A 22,133-nucleotide genomic window follows, 5' to 3' on the forward strand; every position below is an offset into this window, starting at 1 on the left:
TTGTTACTACTCGGTTTTGTTTGAAATAGTGTTGTAGCCAATAATTTAATTTTGGTGTACATTACACCTTCTGGAGATGAAAATTTTAAAATTCTTGAAACCTAGGTCAAAGGTTCCAATAAACCTTCACTTGCAACTGGTTGGCCGATTTTCTTTTTCAACCCCTCCAAAAATACTATCTTACAGTTGCCAAACTTACAGTTTGGATTTCAAAGATAATATCATGAAAAAGAAAGAAGCACACCATCAGGTGGAAAAAACACTACTGCAAGAGGGATTTGACAGAGCACTAAACAAGCCAAGTGTAAACAAGCACCTGGAGTCAATGGTATTACCTCAGAATTATTGAGATCCTAGGGAGAACCACTGAAGACAAAACTATCCCACCTGATATGGAAGATATGATACAGCTGAAGCACCCTGTTGCTTCAAGAAGAATGTAACAACCCCAATCCCAAAGTAAGGTCACATTATTTCAGGTGTTAATATTACATAACTATCAGTTTAACAAGTCAGGTTACAAAATACCAGAACAAATTATTTACAGAAGGAGTTTGGTACACACTCATCATATGGACGGGCAGTTTGGGCCATAGAACATTACAATGCAATAGAGGAAATAATGAACTACAATTCCTATAAGCAGATGGGTTAAAAGCAAACCTATGCTCACACTGTTAGATTTAGAGAAAGCTTTCAACAATATTAACTGAAATAATACATGCTTTAAAAATCTTCATCAGTAGTAAAATACTTGAAGCAACACACACACACACACACACACACACACACACACACACACACACACACAAAATGTTAATTGTCAAGGATATTCTCTTACTATTATAGTTAAGCCACATTAAGAACAATGTTAACAGTCAAACAAATTAAAGGCAAAGCCAACCACATCCACATTAAAAATTTTCTCAAGGGAAACCCTTACCGAGATGGAGATGGCAGCGCTGGATAGTTCCTGTGATTATTACTGTGATAGGGACGATTCTTGATGCGAGAACTACAAGTAATAAAACATGATAATCAAGCAACAAAACAAAATCAAACAAAAGTTTACATGCATAAAGAAAATAAATTAAACCACAACATGATTCTATCATACATTCTAAAGTAAATTTACAGAAGGCAAGTGTAGTAGCCTTTCGTGATAGTGGACTACCAATCCAACTGCGAACTAAGTATTTAAATCACAATTCTTTACTGCTTGTAATTAAATACAAAAAAGCAAATGCTGACAAGGTTCCTACATGCAAATTCAACCTCTGGTGCTGCATATTTTCAGTAACAAATGTTTGCAAGAGATTCAGAATAGCTAAACTTTCAGTATACTTATTTTTCACACTTCATTTATGTAAATCCACAGTAAATCACTAAGGCTTTAATACAACAACATGTAACACAGAAAAACTATTCTTTGTGTAATCTGATGTTTGGTGATATTTCATGCACTAACAATGCACTGAGAACTGTTTATGACGGATGGAGGCATGAGCCAAACTCTCAACACTTTAAAAACATAAGCCCAATTTACACACAGTCTTAAAATTCACTACACAAAATTTTACAAGAGATCAAGCATGTAATATGGCGATTCCCTGTGAAGTGAATTGGAATGATGTACTCCTTCGAAGAACAAGTCCATATGCTTCTCATTTCTGCAGAATGCCAACGAAATTAAGTGAGAGCTAGAGACTTACTTACGTTGTACATTTAAATGTGCGTATGATAAATTGGGAACTGGATCTTTAACACATCAGAAACATATCCAACAAAGTAAAGTTACTAAAAAGGAAATTGAAATTGGTACTCTTGCCACTGTGGTTCGAGATACTTGTGTTAAGAGTCAAATCGCGAGGGAATCTGGCATGAGCCAGAGTAGTGTTGTTTGTGTTCTGCATCACCACCGATATCATCCTTACCATATCAGTCTCCCCCAAGAATTAACTGGTATGGATTGTATGCATCACATTGAATTTGCCGATGGACTCAACTTCAGATTTAGAGGGATGACACATTTACTAATTTGATTTTATTTACTGTCAATCTATGTTCATGCTACCTTTGTGACCTTTGTTGACCTTCCAAGAAGTTACTGTTACACATCATTGGATTCATCTCAGTAGTCACTATCAGAAACTGCCAAACTATAGTATCCCATTTAAAAAACAAAGTTGGCCTTCATATATCTGCAGCTCCCCACCTAGCAACAAAAAACCATCATATTATGGCCCCTGCTGTCCCATGCAACTTTTGTCCCACAAACTTTACAGCTCCTATCATCCTTTTGGAGTTATTCTTTGTGGCAATAGTGAGTCACCCTGTGTGTGAAATATATGAACAAATTTTGGCAAGAGGAGAGAAACAAGTGCAGCGTAATAAATCAAAACATACAGAAAGAAAGAGGCTGTCACTTAAGTGGAAGTATCCATTGCCTCTAGTCAGCTATCTGTTCAACACAAATGTCCCTTGGAAAATCACACAGCCAATCTTCTGGGCTGTCAAGACCTCTATAAAGGGTGGAGAAAAATTGTGTCACAAAATTTTAACCCTGCATAGCTGATGCCAGTAGGAACCAAAATTACTAGTTTTCTGTAAGGCTGACAATGCACAATTTTTAAACTATGGAAACTGGGCGCCATGCGCTCAGATTGGCTGTAGGATTGCCCTTGTTGGATGCTCTGGACAACCCATGACCGCGAATGCTTTGCCTGCTGGAGATCGCGATGTATCCAAGGCAGCCCCGCCACACGCTGTGGTAGCGCGCCAGCTTTCCACTCTGGGGACCTTGGGACGAATCCACCGGGATCCCGACACATCCACTGTAGTGTCATGATAAGACATACCAGGAACAAACCAGTCAACAGCTGTTAGTACAGGAAGTCTTACAAATTGGTTGGCCCTGAAAAGGGCCATTTTTGTAGTTAGGACATTGTTTACTTAAAGCACATGCCCGAACTTGCGACCCTCTGATGTGATAAGCTTGGTAAAGTCGAATGGTGTTTTGTCGAACTCTTTCAGAGATTCCTGGCATTGCCCTGATGTGGCTGGTGGCATGTTTAATACAATCCATTAATTCCTCTGTTTCTAGGTAGTTCGTGTCCGGGTGGGTGAATTATAACCTTGAAGAATCCCCCCCCCACAGGAAAAGGTCCTGTGGCTTCAGGTCTGGTGATTGCGGGGGCCATGTCCTACAAGAACATCTTGCTATTTACCCAGCCGTGTGGGCGACCCATCGTGCTGCGAACACATGCGTAGCCGTATGTCCAGGAAAACGTCTTCCAGCAGGCAAGGTAGAGTTTCTTGCAAAAAGTGAAGGTAATTTGCCCCAGTAAGTCGAGTAGGTACATGGACTTTGCCTAATCAGATGGTCACCCACAATGCCTGCCCAAATGTTGAGCAAAAGTCGCTCCTGGTGTCCGTGGATGTAAATAGTGTGAGGATTTCCCCTTGCTCAGTAATGAACGTTTCAAGTGTCATAAAGGCCATCCCGATGGAAGGTGCATTCGCTGGTATAATACATAATGATGGGGAAGTTGGGATCTCGTGCAACACGTCGTAGAAACCACTAACAAAACCCTACACTGTGTTCATAGTCCACTGCAGGATTTATGTCTTGGACAGGGTGGTAACTAAATGGATGCTCACCATCATCCCTCAAAACCTCTCACACTAACCGATGAATGACCCTCATGTCGTGTCCAACCACTTGAGTACTTGTCGTAGGTGCTTCCCCGAAGCGCACGAGAACAGTCTCTTCAAATGCAGCATCCTGTCATATTCGAAGCCTTTCACCATCACCATGATATCCCACTAACAAGCCTGTTTTGCCAAGTCGCTGGTGAATTGCTGTAAACGTTTTTGGGTGTGGATGGCGTCCTGCTGTTAGTATCGTTCCTCATACAACCGTCAAACTTCATGGGCATTATCGTCAGCTAGTCCATAAACAAAAACCATATCTTGTTCTCAAACAAATAATGTGCCACCAGCTTACTGTATGACTAAATCGCAGGTGACTGTGACTGTGTGTGTGTGTGTGTGTGTGTGTGTGTGTGTGTGTGTGTGTGTGTGTTCCCAAGCAAAGCTTACATGTAAATAAATGCCCCTGATGTGAGATGGAGAGAAACAGCAAGACCTACTTGACACGTGTGCGTATCATGCTGGGGAAGTGACGGAGCGAGGGACATTTGAATCCGTGAATTGACAACCATAGCACTGCCCATCAACTGATGAAAGGCAACAGGGCAATCCCACAGTCAATCTGAAAGTGTGGCGCTGAGTTTCTGCAGTTTAAAAATGATGTGTTTTCAACCTACAAAACATCAGATTTCGGTTCCTACTGGCACCAGCTATCCAGCGTTAAAATTTCATGACAATTTTTCTCCACCCTGTATAAGAGCACCTCGAAGAAGGGGAGGGGCAAATGTAACAAGGGCTCTCGGAAGTGAAATGTTTGTGATGCAGCTGAGGTCAATCATACTATCAATACATTGATAACTACTTCAAGATTACAGCCGCTCCCTGGCACTATATGCCCTCACATCCCCAGACTGGGTTCCAAATTTTGCAGACAATGATTTCATGAAATGCTTCAGAAGATTGTTTCAAGACATGCCTTCTGGAGATCATCCACACATCATGGACAGGTAGATCGTGCTTGTCAAAGGTTTTCCTCTCCTCATTCTTAAAACAATAAGTCACTCTCATCCTGGAGTCTGCTGAGTGATGGATGTGCCTTTTGTGACATAACAAGTTGGAACTATTCCATTTGTCATGCCTTCCACCTCTGATAATCAGTATTTTTTCTTCCCAGTAATTATGCTAATTATCATTGTTTTGTAAGTATGACACGTACCAAAATATTTGAAAACTTTGATTATGCATTGCTCCCTCTAAACCTATTAGTCAAACAATAGCAACTCCAGAGTGAAATATCAACAATAGAAGGAAAGGGATAGGTACCTACTCACTGTAAAAATGCTGCTTCTGCCAATGCACTGACCTGTCTTTCCCCCTCCCTGCCCACTCCTTTTCAAACCCCCCCCCCCCCCCCCCCCACTTTCTGAGATTTAGTGGTAAAATATTCTAGTGGCTCACTTGTCAAAAACTGAACACATATGAAGTGTGAAAACAGGAAGAAGTGTACTGAACTGAGAAAAAATGAAACAAAATAGAAACAGTGAATGGTCCAAGACTAAGTTGTGCAACACGAGTAACTTGCATGAACTATGGTATCATGTCACTGTGTTTGACTGCAAAGTGGAAGATCAATGAACAAACCTCCCTCATATCCCACTTTTCCCCCCATAAAATAACAAACTTACCATCCAGACATTCATGTACCTGTTCTCCCTCTGTAGTCTTGACTACTGTCATACTTAACATTGGTTATAGAATGTGAATCACATGCTAAGACTATATTACCATTGCAAGTCAATGTGATGCACAGGGAGAGTAGGCAAGACACCACATGGACCTTTCTCACAGAACTGAAAACAACAAACGGGTGTTGAAGTATATTACAACAAAGGAAATGAATTTTACATCTGGAGGTCCCGTCCTTATACCTAGCTACTGCAAACAGACATTACACCATGATGCAGACAAGTCAATGACCGGATGGACAGTTCGTAATTCTATGGGGAAATGGGGGAGTGGGGGGGAGGGGGGGGAGTGAGGGGAGGGAGGGCATGAGGGAAATTTAAACATGGATCTCCCCCTTTGCAGCCAACACCGTGACCACACAACCATGATAACGTGCCTAGTTATATGCATCAATGTTTCATACCTTCATCTTCAACCATTCACTGTTCTTCTTTGCTTCTATGTTCATAGTTCAAAACACCTTCCTGTTTTCATACTCCATCTATGTTCAGTTTTTTTACAGCCTATTCACTGGGTCACCATACCACTAAATCTGAGGGGAGTGCGATGTCAAGTTTCCAGAAACTTACTTTCACTGTGACGAGTCCAACAGTGTAATTAGTTTCCACTTCAAGAATCTTAACCAGAAAAACATTCATAGTTGAATTTTTCACATCATGTGAGCTAATGTACATTTGTGAAAGAAGTAACACTATTCATTACAAAACTGGCATCCCAATTTTACAGTGAAATACTTTATTTTACATGAAACTAACTTACAAGGTAATTAGCACTGAAAGTTCCACACCATCATAATTTTGTATTGTCAATTTCGCTTTTCGGATTGTTAGATTATGAACTTTGACACTGGACTACTATTACTCTATTCTTCCTGGATCACGTCACACACCCTTCACCAACTAAAACACTACAATTCTGAATAATTTATCATTATGTATAACAATTTGCAATGTGGCACCTGTAATCTTGAGTACGTTATTCCCAGTGCCGACATGAAGTGATTCTATAAGCTTAGCTAAATTACTAGATTACCACTTTTTCATAAACTAAAATTTTACCTAACTGGCAATTAAATGACTGAATAATATCTGAAATAAAAACTTCTTCACATGCCTTTTTTTAAACTGGCATACATCACTCCAAGTCCTCCAGTATGTGTCCGGTCCTGGCCAACCTAACAAGCATGTAACATCTGTACTTCCAATATTCTCTCAAGTTAAAATTCTACTGTTCACAAGAATGTGTGTATCTGTGTGAACACGCACACAGAATCAATAGTAATATTGATTACTTCCATGTGATTTTTGTAACTCAAATTAAAGAATATTTGACTGAAATGTGTCACAGTTTGTGTGAGGTTTGAGCTATCATTGTCATGTGAGGAGTTATTGTTGAGGGTTGCGACTTCAATTACTGAGTGAACCAACTGAAATATTGTCGAGTATGAGGTACTACTCAAAAGTTCCTGGAATACATATGGAGCTGGTGAAATAGAGCTTTTACGAGGAAAAGCTGCCAGGTGGCACCTAATACATGCTTTGAGAGTTACAGGCTCATTCGACTGAGCTAAATGATCCGATTTAGTTGTCACATGTGCTTCCTCATTCTTGCACACTGCGGGTCTTGCGAAATTGAGATGATGGGTACCTAGGAACAACATGTTTGCATAAACATTAACACAATACGTTTGGAGAAGACGCCTTAGGTCACAGTCAAGCTTTTAACTTGTTTTAAACAATTGCAAGATGGCACAATCATTTCATGATGATTCCACTCAGAATGCCCATCAACTGATATCACTCCTGAAAATGTTGCTGCTGTCAGCTATGTTGCTGGAAGATCGTAATCAGACCATCCCGGATATAAGCAATGTCGTGGGGCTGTCTTACGGACTGTGTCAGAAGATAATGTCCAACAAAAGTAGTGCACAGGTGACTGGTTCCTCCGTCATGGCAATATGCTATCACACACTATATTTATCACCCGAGAGTTTCTGGCAAAAAGCAAAATGACAGTTGTTCCTCACCCGTGATAGTCAACCAACATGGCTCTAAATGAGTTCCTCCCCTGGACAAAACTCAAAAATCCAAAGATTTTACACAATTGAGATTCAAATAGAATATCAAGTGGTACTAAACAGGCTCACAAAAAAATTAATTCCAAGGAGCTTTAAGGTCATCATGAGAAGCTGCTGGGAGCTATGAGTACACTCCCCCCCAGTGGTCTACTTTGTAGGTTTTGGAGATAAGTAAGGTAATATGGTATGTCAACTTATTTGTGTAAATATGGACTGTGTTTTGTGCCACACTTCATTACCCAGTTAGAACTATTTCTGATTATGGACAGTGCTTTATTAATGAATATTTTCTTAACTTTGTAATTCGTATGAGTACTTTTGCCACTGTACTTTTGGGTATTAGTAAGTGCTAATAATTTTCATGGAGAAGTGAAATTTATCATTGTTGAAACAATACGACTGAGGCTAATAAACTGTGTGAATAATGCAACCTGAATTGTTGTAGTCTGTATATTTTTGTTGAGCGAACACCTACTACCGAGTAGGATTTTCAACTTCAAGGAAACAACAGTTGTGCTATGAAGGAGGCAACAGCGACTACAGAACATCAGGTTGGTGCACTACACTCTCATTTCTAATCTTATTCCTTCCTACCACTATTCCCTCCCTGAGGAAGGAAATAATGTTTTCAAAAGCTTGGAGTCTCTTCTTTGCAATTTTTATTTGTGGTAGGGCAATTTCATCTCTTGAAATCACTTATTCGCCAGCCATTCTGTTTCCTTTAATTTCATAGCTTTCTTAACTGAACTTACTTTTGATATAAATAATATTGTTTTGAAATTGTATATTTGAGTATCAGGCTTGTTTACAAAGCAGTCAAAAGATCCTAGTTGTAAGTATGCATCTCTAGTGCCCTCCAAATCCTTATTTAATAAGTAAAAATATATCTTGCAAAGAAAACAAAACTCAACATGCAAACCATAGAGTCATACTATAAAATACATCATATGTAGCCCTATGTTCACTTATGAAACTGAGCATTCTGGAATCAACAAAATTATAGAAGTAGCACAGGAGTTAATATATATAGTGTGAGACTGAGGAACAATACGTCGTTCAGCTGCAAGACATTTCTTTGTGGCTGATTACAACATCTGACCGTCAAGAATATCGCCAAGTGATGTGATGAAAGGCGATGACTAAATGGTCAGCCGTCCGATCACTCCAACAAGTAAATTGCACATGCTGCAAAATCGACTCTACAATTGCAATTTATGAGCACATTTGATAAACTGTACAGACATTAAAAATTAGTTCTGAAATAACACAATTTATCTATTATCAGAAAAATTTATTTGCTTCTTTTACAAAGATTTCATCTTGGGTGAAAATCTCTAGAGATTCATCTTCTGAGAGGGAAGTTGGTACTACCCCAACAGAGAACTTATTTCTTCTTTGTATGCTTTTTTAACCTACAGAAAAGAAAGAACATGTATGCTAAGTTGATTCATTAAGGGTACTCTCCTTAAATTTTATTTTTCAAAAAATTACAGACTGTATTTTCATTACTGTTGTCAAAATTTACAAGTCATAGCCTGGCAGACGACACAAATGTTGAACATGTTAAATAAGAATAATTTGCTGAATGTTTGCAGCACATCTACTTCGGAAACATACTGTTTGCATACACACACTTTCTGATGGAAAATATCGACAAACTTAAAATGCCACACGATTCAGCAACACTAACACTTATTTCTGTGGAGCAGCAAAACTCGTTTCATGTAATTTCATTTCAATTACATTCAGAATAACAATGGGTAATCAAGGTTTTAATTATCACTTTGAAACAGAGTTACGTATTTAATTTTTATTAAAAATGTCTGTAGTGCATGTGCATGATGAAATTCCGACACCTTTGTAGTATTGCATGCTGCTATAAGAGTCTAAACAAGAATGCTGCAGCCTGTTGATGAAATGGAGTATTGTGAGGTAATTCACTTCCAGCAGCAATGGAAATGTCACCAACCCAGGTGACCTTTTCAGCTGCGTGGATTGGCCTGACACAGTTTATATATTCCTGCAGCAGCGAAAAATGAATTTCAGCATGATCTTCAATTTATCAATGGGCTGCAACATTTTGCTTTGGAGATGGGCTGCACCATTTGTTTTGGATGCTCTTGTGGCATGCATTATGGAACATTTTTTTTGAGGTGATACTTAAACCTTATGACACCACCTCACATGCTGCATTTGTTGACATTTTCTGTTTTTGTGTCTTAGTATTGGTTAGGCAATTAAATTTAAAAATGCATTGTTTCTTAACAATGGTAACAAAAATGCAAGCGATAAGAGTGGAGATTTTCCAGAACGAATAACACTACCAACTCCTACAAAACTTTCCTATCTGCTCCAGAAGCCAGTTCACAATGTGTGGCTTACATTATATCTGGTACCACTTTCTCTTCCAACCCCGTTAGATCATTAATATAAATATTAAATTGTAACTACGCTGTAACACTCCCCAGGGTACACACTAAATTAGCTTTTGATCTGTCGATTTCGTTCCATGAAGAATGATGTTTTTAGTTCTATATGCAAGGAACTTCTTTATTTAATTAGAAAACTGTTCTGATATTCAGTAAGCTTATATTTTGTTAACTAAATAACAATGCAGAACTGTATCAAATTATTCCTGGAAGTCTAGGAACACGGGTCAACTTTCATTACTATGTCTACAGTGCTCTGTACCACTGACGAACGGAACAAGCTAAATTTCGCAAGATCTCTGGAAAGCAGGAGATCCTTGTTCTCTAAAACCATAATGCTTGAGAACAGAACAAGTTCCATAATTATATAACAGAGATTGACATCTTTGGTTTAGGGCTAATAATGGTGTGTTCCTGGGTGTTCTAGCTAGCTGCTTTTCCATTTTATGCACAATATTTCAACAACGGACTCTGTAGTCTCCTTCAGGTGCTGCAAGTTTTACTGTTATGTCTACTTGCTGTGCAACCTCCAACCAGATTTTGAAATCACTGGTCTCTCTCAGCTACTTGCACTTCAATGCTTTTTGTTTTTCAGAGTGTGTACTGAAATTCTCTCAGCATTTCCCAGCTCCTGGTTGATTTAACAGCAGGTGAGATCTTAATAAACTGAGTTCCGGACTGCAAGCTTTGTTTTAAGAGAACCTAGATCCTATTTATTAGATTTTCTCCACCTTTGTTTCAACATACATTAATTGCACTGTCCCAAAAACTGTGTGTTTACACCACAATACTCGTCTCATTTTATTTCAAGTGCTCAGTGACAGATGGTTTGCTTGGTTGTTTTAGTTGGGGGTGTTGCTGATGTCCCATCTCTCCTTGATTGCTGTGATCATCTGCCACCACTTAAGACATGGCTCATCTGCATAGAATGTGGTATACATCCAGATTTCAGAGACCTAGATCTTCTAATATTACAATGGCTCATCTGCATAGAATGTGGTATACATCCAGATTTCAGAGACCTAGATCTTCTAATATTACAAAGACACTTACCTTAGATGAAGGGAATGAAACACAGAGGATGCTAGTTTCTGGGAGCTAAACTTCACTGTAAATAATGAGGTGAGACTGATAATTGTTCACAGTCTAGTTGGCGTACGGGCAGTGAGTACAAATAACTCAAAAATCAAAACTCACAGCACATGAAGATGACAGCTGTGTTCGTCATTAAATAATGGGAATATAATCTGAACAACAACTCGGCACAACACCTGGAAGAATACCATTAACCAATTACACCATGAAAACCTGAGAGGTATACGCCCGTAATTACGCATTCTTGGAAACTTGAGTGACCTGCGGAAAACTTGACTGACTGCAGTTTTTCCTCGGCGGCTAGGTACCTTTTGTCATGTCAGTGACCTATGATAAATTACTGCTAGATGAGAGCAATTTCTTTTACATAATCTCTCTAACTCACAGGCGTCTCATCTGGTCTACCTGCTTTCCACTGTTTAGCAGTTTACTTTTTTTTTCCATCTCACAACCAATCATCTCAGTATCTGCCATTTCAGCATTTGTGAAAAGACTGAAATGTAGAACCATGTTACAGTCTTCAGCAGAAAACAATTTAGGAAAACCAAATTTACTATTTTGGCATTCTGTCCATCATAATCTGTGTTACTGCCAGTATTGTCAGGGACTGACTAGACTACTTTGATCTGTTTACTGACTTTACACAAAGACCAAAATTTGGAAGGATAGATAGTATGATATTTCACCAAAATTTTACTCTCAAATTCAGTGAACGCTTGTCTATCTCACCCTTTTGGCTTCATTCAGTTTGTGTGTCTACTAAGCTTTGCGATTTCACTAAAATCTGAGATAAAGCTATTTACTAACATGGTTATTTAACCACAGAATATCTTTTCCCAACCATCATCACAACCTTGCTTAAGGACATACTTTAAGGAGTTCTGTAAAATATTTCTGAGTTTTACTCATCTGTGCTACAAATTTTCATCCTCAGAGCTCAATATTTGATGCTGACTACATACCCTGTATTCAGTCACTCTTGGGGTCAATCCAAATGAAGTGGTCCAATAAAAATTAAGTTGGTTACTTTACCATTTTAAAATATTTTCATTTTTTATGTGTGATTACCCTATAATTGAGAAATTCAAAACAGTTTTTAAAAAGTTTACATTTCACCTTTACTAAATGGCTGCATTTTCATTTGTAGGCGTGCACCGATTTTTCAGTTTAGAGACGTTAGCAAAAATATTAATATCTCTGCACTGGGTTAAGTTACAATATTGCAATTGACATGATTGTCTAGTACACAAAATACCATAAATTCCAAAATAATGTCAAAATGACCTCCAAAGTTTGGTATCCGAATTTTCAAAAATCCACTTTTTAGGCCCAAAAATAACAAACAAGGAGTGATTTATGAGAGTATTTTTTTATTATAGTTAGATATCATACACTAGTAGCCTCATATGCATCAAGAACACTTACAAATGTTTCCTTAATTTTTTTGTGAATTTTTGAAATTTGAAAACTCATTTTTTGTGAAGTTTGGGGTTAGTTATCTCAGGTGGGACTGAATGTAAATATACGATTTTTGCACAGTTTGTACACCTATATGACACCAAAAATTTCAACACACGAATTTTTGAAAATGAGGAGAATTCACATTACTCTACAACTGATCTTATAGCTGTTGCCTATTTAAATGGTTTATTGTAATAAAATTTAATTGTGACATATTTAGTTAACACTATCACCCAATATTCATTTAGTTTATTTTTTAATAATACAATATTAAACAACAGGAGCCTTCACTTTTGTTCTATGGTAATAAAAATGCCCGTCTACGGTTAGGTTTATTGTCAATAAAGAAGTACATTATTGCTGGGTGTAGCATCGTAGAAGTACATTATTTGCTGGGGGTGGCATCGTTTTAGTCAGTCTGTTCTGAAACCTCTGTTAAGAGTGGATGTACATACTTCACTGAGAGTGTAGAATGTGTTTTGTGCTTTGTTCTGTGTGTAATTTGTAATTAATTTTGAGAGATTAACTGGAATGCAATAACATGGATGAACAGTGCTCTGTTGGACAGATAGCACGTGAAGTGTGTCACAAAACAGTTTACAGTTCAGTTTCAAAAACTTGAAAAATGTCAATGGCTTTGATGAACTAAGACAAACTTGGCTTAAATTTCAAGTATGTTGTTGTTGTTGTTGTTGTCGTAGCCTTCAGTCCTGAGACTGGTTTGATGCAGCTCTCCATGCTACTCTATCCTGTGCAAGTTGCTTTATCTCCCAGTACCTACTGCAACCTACATCCTTCTGAATCTGCTTAGTGTATTCATCTCTTGGTCTCCCTCTACGATTTTTACCCTCCACACTGCCCTCCAATACTAAATTGGTGATCCCTTGATGCCTCAGAACATGTCCTACTAACCGATCCCTTCTTCTAGTCAAGTTGTGCCACAAACTTCTCTTCTCCCCAATCCTATTCAATACTTCCTCATTAGTTATGTGATCTACCCATCTAATCTTAGGCTTTCTTCTGTAGCACCACATTTCAAAAGCTTCTATTCTCTTCTTGTCCAAACTATTTATCGTCCATGTTTCACTTCCATACATGGCTACACTCCATACAAATACTTTCAGAAATGACTTCCTGACAAATCTATACTCGATGTTAACAAATTTCTCTTCTTCAGAAACTCTTTCCTTGCCATTGCCAGTCTACATTTTATATTCTCTCTACTTCGACCATCATCAGTTATTTTGCTCCCCAAATAGCAAAACTCCTTTACTACTTTAAGTGTCTCATTTCCTAATCTAATTCCCTCAGCATCACCTGACAGACTACATTCCATTATCCTCGTTTTGCTTTGGTTGATGTTCATCTTATACCCTCCTTTCAAGACACTGTCCATTCCGTTCAACTACTCTTCCAAGTCCTTTGCTGTCTCTGACAGAATTACAATGTCATCGGCGAACCTCAAAAGTTTTTATTTCTTCTTCGTGGATTTTAATACCTATTCCGAACTTTTCTTTTGTTTTCTTTATTGCTTGCTCAATATACTGATTGAATAACATCGGGGATAGGCTACAACCCTGTATCACTCTCTTCCCAACCACTGCTTCCCTTTCATACCTCTCAACTCCTATAACTGCCATCTGCTTTCTGTATAAACTGTAAATAGCCTTTCGCTCCCTGTATTTTACCCCTGCCACCTTTAGAATTTGAAAGAGAGTATTCCAGTCAACATTATCAAAAGCTTTCTCTAAGTCTACAAATGCTAGAAACGTATGTTTGCCCTTCCTTAATCTAGCTTCTAAGATAAGTCATAGGGTCAGTATTGCCTCGCGTGCTCCAATATGTTTTGAGTATATTCTTCAGTAACATCAGTGTTTGAGTATCATGAGAAGAAATATTTCCACAGATTCCTTGGCATTGCAGAAAACTTACTTTGTTGCTATGTAACATCAGAAACCAAAATGTATAAGGATCATTGTGTCACCAAAATTACATATCTGTCTTTAATGTTGAGTGGCATAGTGGCTTGTGTGTATGATGGATAGTGATTGAAAGAATAAGTTTGGAAAACAATGATGTTTTTGCAAGGTTCGCAGGAGAGCTTCTGTAAAGTTTGGAAGGTAGGAGACAAGATATTGGCAGAAGTAAAGCTGTGAGTACCGGGCGTGAGTCTTGCTTCGGTAGCTCAGATGGTAGAGCACTTGCCCGCGAAAGGCAAAGGTCCCGAGTTCGAGTCTCGGTCGGGCACACAGTTTTAATCTGCCAGGAACGTTTCATATCAGCGCACACTCCGCTGCAGAGTGAAAATCTCATTCTGGAAACATCCCCAGGCTGTGGCTAAGCCATGTCTCTGCTATATCCTTTCTTTCAGGAGTGCTAGTTCTGCAAGGTTCGCAGGAGAGGTTCTGTAAAGTTTGGAAGGTAGGAGACGAGATACTGGCAGAAGTAAAGCTGTGAGTACCGGGCGTGAGTTGTGCTTCGGTAGCTCAGATGGTAGAGCACTTGCCCGCGAAAGGCAAAGATCCCGAGTTCGAGTCTCGGTCGGGCACACAGTTTTAATCTGCCAGGAAGTTTAAGGATGTTTTTGTGCATTTTTACCACCCTGCTGGCCCAAGAACATTGTTCAAGAAATCTACTAGTGAAAGTTTGGATACTAATGAAAAATGTTTTAAGGAAACTTTCAGTGCTTGAACTTACCACAGCAACTGGGAGGTCTTATTCTATATCACAGAAGCTGTCTGAAGAAGTAAGTGTTCTTAACACTGAGCACTAGGTCTAGGAACAGTCGCATCTCTAAGGATGTTAACTGAAAATATTAATTGTAAGTATGTCAAAATCATATAAATGTTAATTTCAGTGATGTTTCCACTTTTTGTATATAATTCAGTACCCTACTTCCAATAATAACTGATTATATCCTACCAATATCACATCCGTACGATCAGTTGTAGAGTAATGTGAACTATTTCCTCATTTTTCAAAAGTCATATCTTTGTTCACAGTCAGACACCAGTGCTGAAATTTTTACAGTACGTTGCTATCATGTAGGTGTACAAACTGTGCAAAAATCATTTTTACATTCAGTGCTACCAGAGATAACTAACCTAAAAAAATCAAAAACTCAAATTCTTGCTCTATATGAGGCTAATAGTGTATGATATTTAACTATAGGAAAAAATAGAATCAAAGAATCACCCCCTGTTGGTTATTTTTGGGCTTAAAAAGAGGATTTTTGAAAATGTGGATACCAAACTTTGGAGGTCATTTTGACTGGTTATTTTTGAATTCAGGGTATTTTGTGTAATAGACAATGTTGTAGAGGACACTTTTTCTAAAAACAATCATGTCAATTGCAATGTTGTAACTTAATTCAAATTTTCGCTACTGTCTCCAGACTGAAATATCGTCATGTGCCTACAAATAAAAATGACCACCATCCAGTAAAGGCGCAAGATAAACTATTTTAAAAATCTTGTTTTGAACTTCTCAAACATAGGGCAATCACATATAAAAATTAAAATATTTGAAAATGGTCAAGCAACCCTCACTGGACCACTTCATATGGATTGACCCTCGTGCTAGTAAAAATTATTTTTCTACCTTCCTTAAGATTCCTTATAATACCTTCTCCCTGCTACAAGTTAGCTTGTTTGAAAAGCTCATGTTAGTTACTAGAAGGTCTAAGACATTGGTCTCATCCATCCGTTCTTTAACAATCTGCCCAAAATAATTCCATAACAAGACATTCAGAATTATTTCACAAATCTCTTTACTGGCACCAGTTTTAATTGCACAAGTATCCCATTCTATAGCTGGCAAAAGTCTCTGCTATTACAATAGCATAACGAAACTTCTGCATGATATTCTTGGTAGCTGTCTCATAAGCTTAGTAGGTGATTTCTCTACCAATAGTGTTCTGTCTGCAATTATACAAGGGAGCATCAAATACCACCACACAGCCCTTTCAATAAACAAAAAACACTGAGGAACTACACTGTAATACAACTGTTTTGTCTACTGAAGACAAACACTCACACCCACTGTTTTTTTTTGGAAGTAAATTTCCTATTTTCCACATCTAATACTCTGAACACCTCAGAGCCTTAAAAAGTGACAGCACAAACAATCCACTTTTGCAGATCATATCATATCATATATATATACAACAAATACCACCCCACACAGGGTGATTAGAGCAATGCTAGTCAGTGGCTGTTTTAATGTGTTTACTGGTGTCAAGAAGAGCAGATGATGTCCATTATTTGTTTATGGGTGAGCTGAGGAAGGTATTGCCTGTCTGAAGAGATTTTGGTAATGTTATCAGTATATTTGAACAAATCCCACTTTCCACTACAGATATTGTGTCAACAGATGGCAAGGGCCCTTTCCGTGTGACCAGTTTGTAAAAATGTCAATCAATCAACCTGAACGAGACAAGAAGTTTTAGGTGTTGACTGGATAGAAAGGGTTCCTCCAGGTGGCCTATAAATAAGTTGGCATAGGATGGCACCAAATGAGTACCGACGGCAGTATCGCAGATTTTTAGATTCAATCTTCGAAAGTGAAATAATTGTGGATCAGGATGTGGTTGGCTAGGAGAATTTACGAAAAGGTGATGGATCTGGTATGAGGACAATGTTGGGACAGATAGTTGTCCACAGCCACTAGGTTATGAACATGGGAAGATGTTTGTGTACAAGGATGTAATGTCCACAGTGACCAACAAGGGGTCTGTTGGAAATGGGACAGGAGCTGAAGAGGCAGTGAAGCATCACTATGATTCCACGACTTCTATGGTGGTGACTTTGTACGGGAAGGATGGGAAGGTCTGGATTCATTTTCAGTTATGGATAGCTGTGCGATTCACAGGAGTGGTGCTGTATCCACTGGGGAGGGATTTAGGGAAGTGAGGTAGGCCAGGTTACAAGTGTGAATTCCTGGAAGGTTATAGGGGGAGAAGTGGGTAGGAGAAGGGGAGGTTCACAGCTGGATGGAGGCTGCAACTGTTATAAAGAAGGTTCTATGTGCAGTTTTGGTTAGTTGTTACCGGGGAGGGGGGGAGGCAGAAATGTTTCCTGAGTAAAGGTCGTCTGCAGTTTCTCTGTCTCAGAACATTAACAGAGAAAGTGTACAAAGTAAATTCGTACACTTAAGATGAATTTTAAAATAACAATCGCCAAGAAATTTCTGCAGAGTGTGATGAGCAGTTTCCTAAGCATGTGTCAGAAATGCTTTAACAACAATTGGAGGCAGATCCAGCATCTCCTGGGTTAATAAATGTGAGTAATTTACTTCTGTTTGCAAGTGTTTATATTGTGCATGTTTGAAATGACTTATGGGACATAATGTGCTGCGCTTACTGCACATCTCTTAACTGTGAAAACAGCAGCCAGCTGGCGTTAACAATTTATCATCCTGTAGAAACTGACTGACAGTACACGATGAAATATGTTGTTGATAACAGATCACAATATAACTAAAAAGGGACAAAGCAATGTGCAAAGGTACGTAAGAAAGATAGAAAAATTACACAGGTTCCAGACAAAGTCCTTCAGAGCTAATACAAAGTTGTTTTTCAATTTATTTTTGTGGTTAGGAAGAAGGCTGTATCATTGTAGTGATTCTTCAAAAGAGGACAATTAAAATCACTGTCACACACTTATAAGTGTTCTGGTTTATTCCCTATATTCAGATGAACTTTTCAATCATATTCCCTCTCTCTTCGGTGAACAATATGCAAACTCAGTGCAGGTGAGCTATTGGATGAAGGCTGCCTGTGTAGTTGTGTGTGCGTCTGATGCTGAGAAGTGTAAGTAGTTTTAATTAGTGTTTCACTTCTTTGGAACTGTAAGTGCCCAACAGAATTACTTTGCTACAGTACATGTTACAACTCTCTCTCTCTCTCTCTCTCTCTCTCTCTCTCTCTCTCTCTCTCTCTCTCTCTCTCTCTCTCTCTCTCCCCCTAAAAAAAATTAACAAAACTTAGATTCGACAATGGGGACTATGGCTGGTAAGCTACAGAATATTGTTTGAATGGTACCAATTCCTGCTAACTGACAACAGCAAGAATACAGTAATGGAGGAATTGCACAGAAAAAGTGGAGGGATACCAGTACTTGCCCCTCTCGATTTCACTTCCACTGAATGTAAGTACAGTGATCTGTAGTGGCTTTAATCCCTACAAATTTTCAAGAAGCGGTTTTAAATGATGACTATGGAGATATACTACAACCACTTCCCTATTGCTCCCATAGGGACTGTGAGGCCAAGATTAGAGTAACAGCAGCATGCACACAGACTTTTAAAGAATTCTTTTTCCTGCATGAGAGAACTAGCTTTTATGTCTTAACACAACATTATTTCAATTAACCACAACAATGAACAGGTAACTCTCTCAAGGCAAGATGACAAAACAACAAGTCAATCATTTAGTGCAGTTCAACAGTAGTAAATAATTTAATACTAATAGAAGTAAATCCAGTAAACACCATAACTTACCTGCTGCTAGGAAGAGCAAGCATATCACGGTGCCTTCTAGAGGGAAGATGGGCTGAGGGATAATTTATTGATCCCACTGTGTTGCGGGCTTTCTGTTCAAATTCTTTGTTAAACTCCTCTGCTTCATCTGAAAAATTATGTTGAATAAAATCAGTATAAAGATGGAAACTTTACCATAATTCCCTCACTGACTTCTACAAATATATCTGCATCTATACTTTTAAGGAATACAAAGAATGATCCCTCTTACACCGCTCTGCCAGCTCTTTACTATCACTATGGGACTGATACTTAAGGATACGGGATACTTGTAAATGGTGGAAAAGAACATTGAAATTTTTTTATGACTTTATTAAATTATATAGTCTTTCCTGATTACATTGATATATACATTATAGGGTTTCAAATGAAGAATGACCTAAATATAACACATTTTAAAGTTACAGTCATATATGCCTCCACACCCCCTTTATTTCTGTTACAGAAACCAGTATTATTTCGAAAAGACCTGAACTTTGTTTCCAGCAATTATATGTATAATACATTGTATGTGTTGGTAACAGTGCAGGTTTCTAGTGTCTGTAAATGGTTATCTATGCTAGTATCTACTTCTGATTTGCATGAACAAACATTCACGTGTTACTGAATGTATGTTGCTACATATATTTGTGGAAGTACATATCCTTTAGTGTGCAATAAATACGAAATATGCCATGCATCAAGAAATTCAATGAAAGGAAATTCTGTAATAACCAGTTCACAGACAAAGCAAGTCACACTGTTGAAAGTAATCTATGTATCAGTTCTTCAGGGAAGAAACTCCCACATGGCACACCTCCTGGTGATTCAAATTTGCGTGTTAACAATGACATTGTTTGTAGTGGATTTGTTGTTGTTGTTGTTGATGATGATAATGTGGGCATCTTATCTTTGATAAAGGAAAGGGCAAAATGTAAACAATGTAATGGTGTAGGCTGTCTGGAAATAACTGAACAACAAAGTAGCAGGAAGAGTTTAGCATCAAAATTAGTTGTTCTGTGTAGATCCTGCAATAAATCTACCTCAAAAATGACTTCGAACATTGTGCATAATTCAAATGACGTAAATTTGAGGTTAGTGTACGCAATCCATGCAATAGGAAAAGGAAAAAAGGCTACTCAAATGTTTTGTGGTCTGATTAACATTATTCCTCCTCCTCCTCCCAGTAGGTTCAGCAAGTACATAAAAATACTTTTAGGTGCCTTGACAGTTGTGTCTAAAGCATCCATGAAACGTGCAGTAGAAAAAACTGCAACTATTCGTGGGACCAGGCACATTGCTGTTGCACTTGGTGGGACATGGCAAAGTCGAGGACATCGTTCCTTGAATAGTGTTTTAAGTGCTACTTCTCGGGAGAATGGCTAAGTAGTTGATGTTGAGTGCTTATCTAAGTACTGCCACACTTGCCATGACAACACTGAAGGATATGAACATCGGTGTTCTAAGAATTATGATTGGTACACTGGAGGTATGGACTGTGATGGAGATCTACAAATATTTCAGAGGTTGGTGCCCGTTTATAATGTTAGATATATGAAGTACCTAGGTGATGGGGACTCTAAAATCTTTCAGTAAAATGAATGAGGTCAATGTTCATGGTGATACCTTGGTAGCAAAAACTGGAGCGTTGTGGACACGTGCAAAAGAGGATGGGTGCTAGATTGAGGAAGCTACAAAGCGAAATGAAAGGAAAGTTGAATCTGATGGAAAATCTCTATCTGGCTGAGGCACATTGACAAACTGAAATAGACCTCCTCCAGAGATATTATGGACCGGCCATTAAATGAACTGCACCTCTGAAAGATTATACAGCAATGAGAAAAGCTGTATGGGTCACCTACTTTCATAAGTTGTCTGCAGACGAGCACCCTATGCACGGACTGTGCCCTAAAGGAGCAGATTCTTGGTGTGGTTACCAAAAAGCAAAAGAAAGTGGTCAAATATACCATCATAAGCATTCTCTTCCTGAGCCTGTTATGAATGAAATAAAACCAATTTTTAGAGACCTGAGTGACCCTGTTTTGCTTAGTAAATGTCTTCATGGGGGCACTCAATACAAACAAAAGTTCCAACCATAGCATTTGGGAAATATTACCCAAGAATGTTTTTGTAGGACTAAATACATTAAAAGTTGGTGTACTAGATGCAGTGATATTTTTCAATGATGAAATGTTAGGAAGGTTGGAAGTCCTGAGAAACTGAGGAATAAAATGTGGCCCTAATATGGAAGATCAACTGCTTTCATGTGACAGACAACAGGTGCATGAAGCTGAAAGATTCGCTCTTCAAGTTACTAAAAAAGGAAGAAGTGCTAAAAGGAATGCCAACAGGAAGCTTGAAGATGAAGAAATGCTGCAGGATGAAGACTACGCTGCAGGAACATTCTAAGGCACAGTTTAATTGGGCTCTGTATCTTCATTCACAATTTCACGTAAGTTGTATTTTTCAGAATTCAGGAACAAATATTTCCCAAAGTTTATAAAGCATTGCTCTAATTTTTTTCTGTAACTTGCAATAGTCCATACTTATGTAGTAGACTTACACTTTACTGCAAAATCAACTAAATTACAGAAAAAATAACATTATGATAAAATTATTAAAATTAAAATGTAAGATGTGACATTTTTTTATCCTTTTAATATACACAAGAGGTGGAATTAAATAGGTCTAGTACCTCAGCCATCATGTCATGTATATCTGGCAAAAATTTGGTCTCCTCCAAATGTATAACATTGGATTAAATGGTACCTCAATTTCAGGAAGCATTTGGAAAAAAAAAATGCATCAATTTCTTTGTAATTTTTTAATAATCCTAATCAGGTTCAAAATATTTAAAATACTTTGAATTTGTTTAGAAAGTGTGCTGCAATACCTGATATTGACAAAAAAGTCTGTAAAACATATACATTATAAACAGTGCCTGAAAGAAATAATTGTCGATTTTTCTATAACATTGAGCCGGATAAGTACCCTGATCCTTATGGGACAGAAGAACATTTATAGTTTCTGCCCTGAAAGCTAGTTCTGTAACTTCTGTATGCAGATTTTTGCACAATGTACGAGGTGTTTCTTAAAGTGTCTGCTAGTCACGATTTTTCAACATTTATGTTACATGCTTGCATGTCAACCATTTTGCT

The 22,133-nt window shown here is 38.1% G+C and overlaps 1 protein-coding gene across 3 annotated transcripts in view; it reads right to left on the reverse strand.

The window, feature by feature from the left end:
* LOC126457481 (myeloid leukemia factor) overlaps nt 1-22,133 on the reverse strand; it is a 133,426-nt gene that overhangs the window by 45,911 nt on the left and 65,382 nt on the right. For 2 of the 3 annotated variants that reach the window (XM_050093774.1, XM_050093776.1), the window contains exons 5-6: nt 18,958-19,084; nt 944-1,015 (exon numbers count right to left, since the gene is read on the reverse strand). In XM_050093774.1, coding sequence (XP_049949731.1) covers nt 944-1,015; nt 18,958-19,084 — 199 coding nt within the window. The remainder of the gene's footprint in view (nt 1-943; nt 1,016-18,957; nt 19,085-22,133) is intronic. The other variant, XM_050093775.1, reaches the window with a different exon arrangement.

This window comes from Schistocerca serialis, chromosome 2, assembly GCF_023864345.2.
Source record: "Schistocerca serialis cubense isolate TAMUIC-IGC-003099 chromosome 2, iqSchSeri2.2, whole genome shotgun sequence".
NCBI classification, from domain to species: Eukaryota; Metazoa; Arthropoda; class Insecta; order Orthoptera; family Acrididae; genus Schistocerca; species Schistocerca serialis.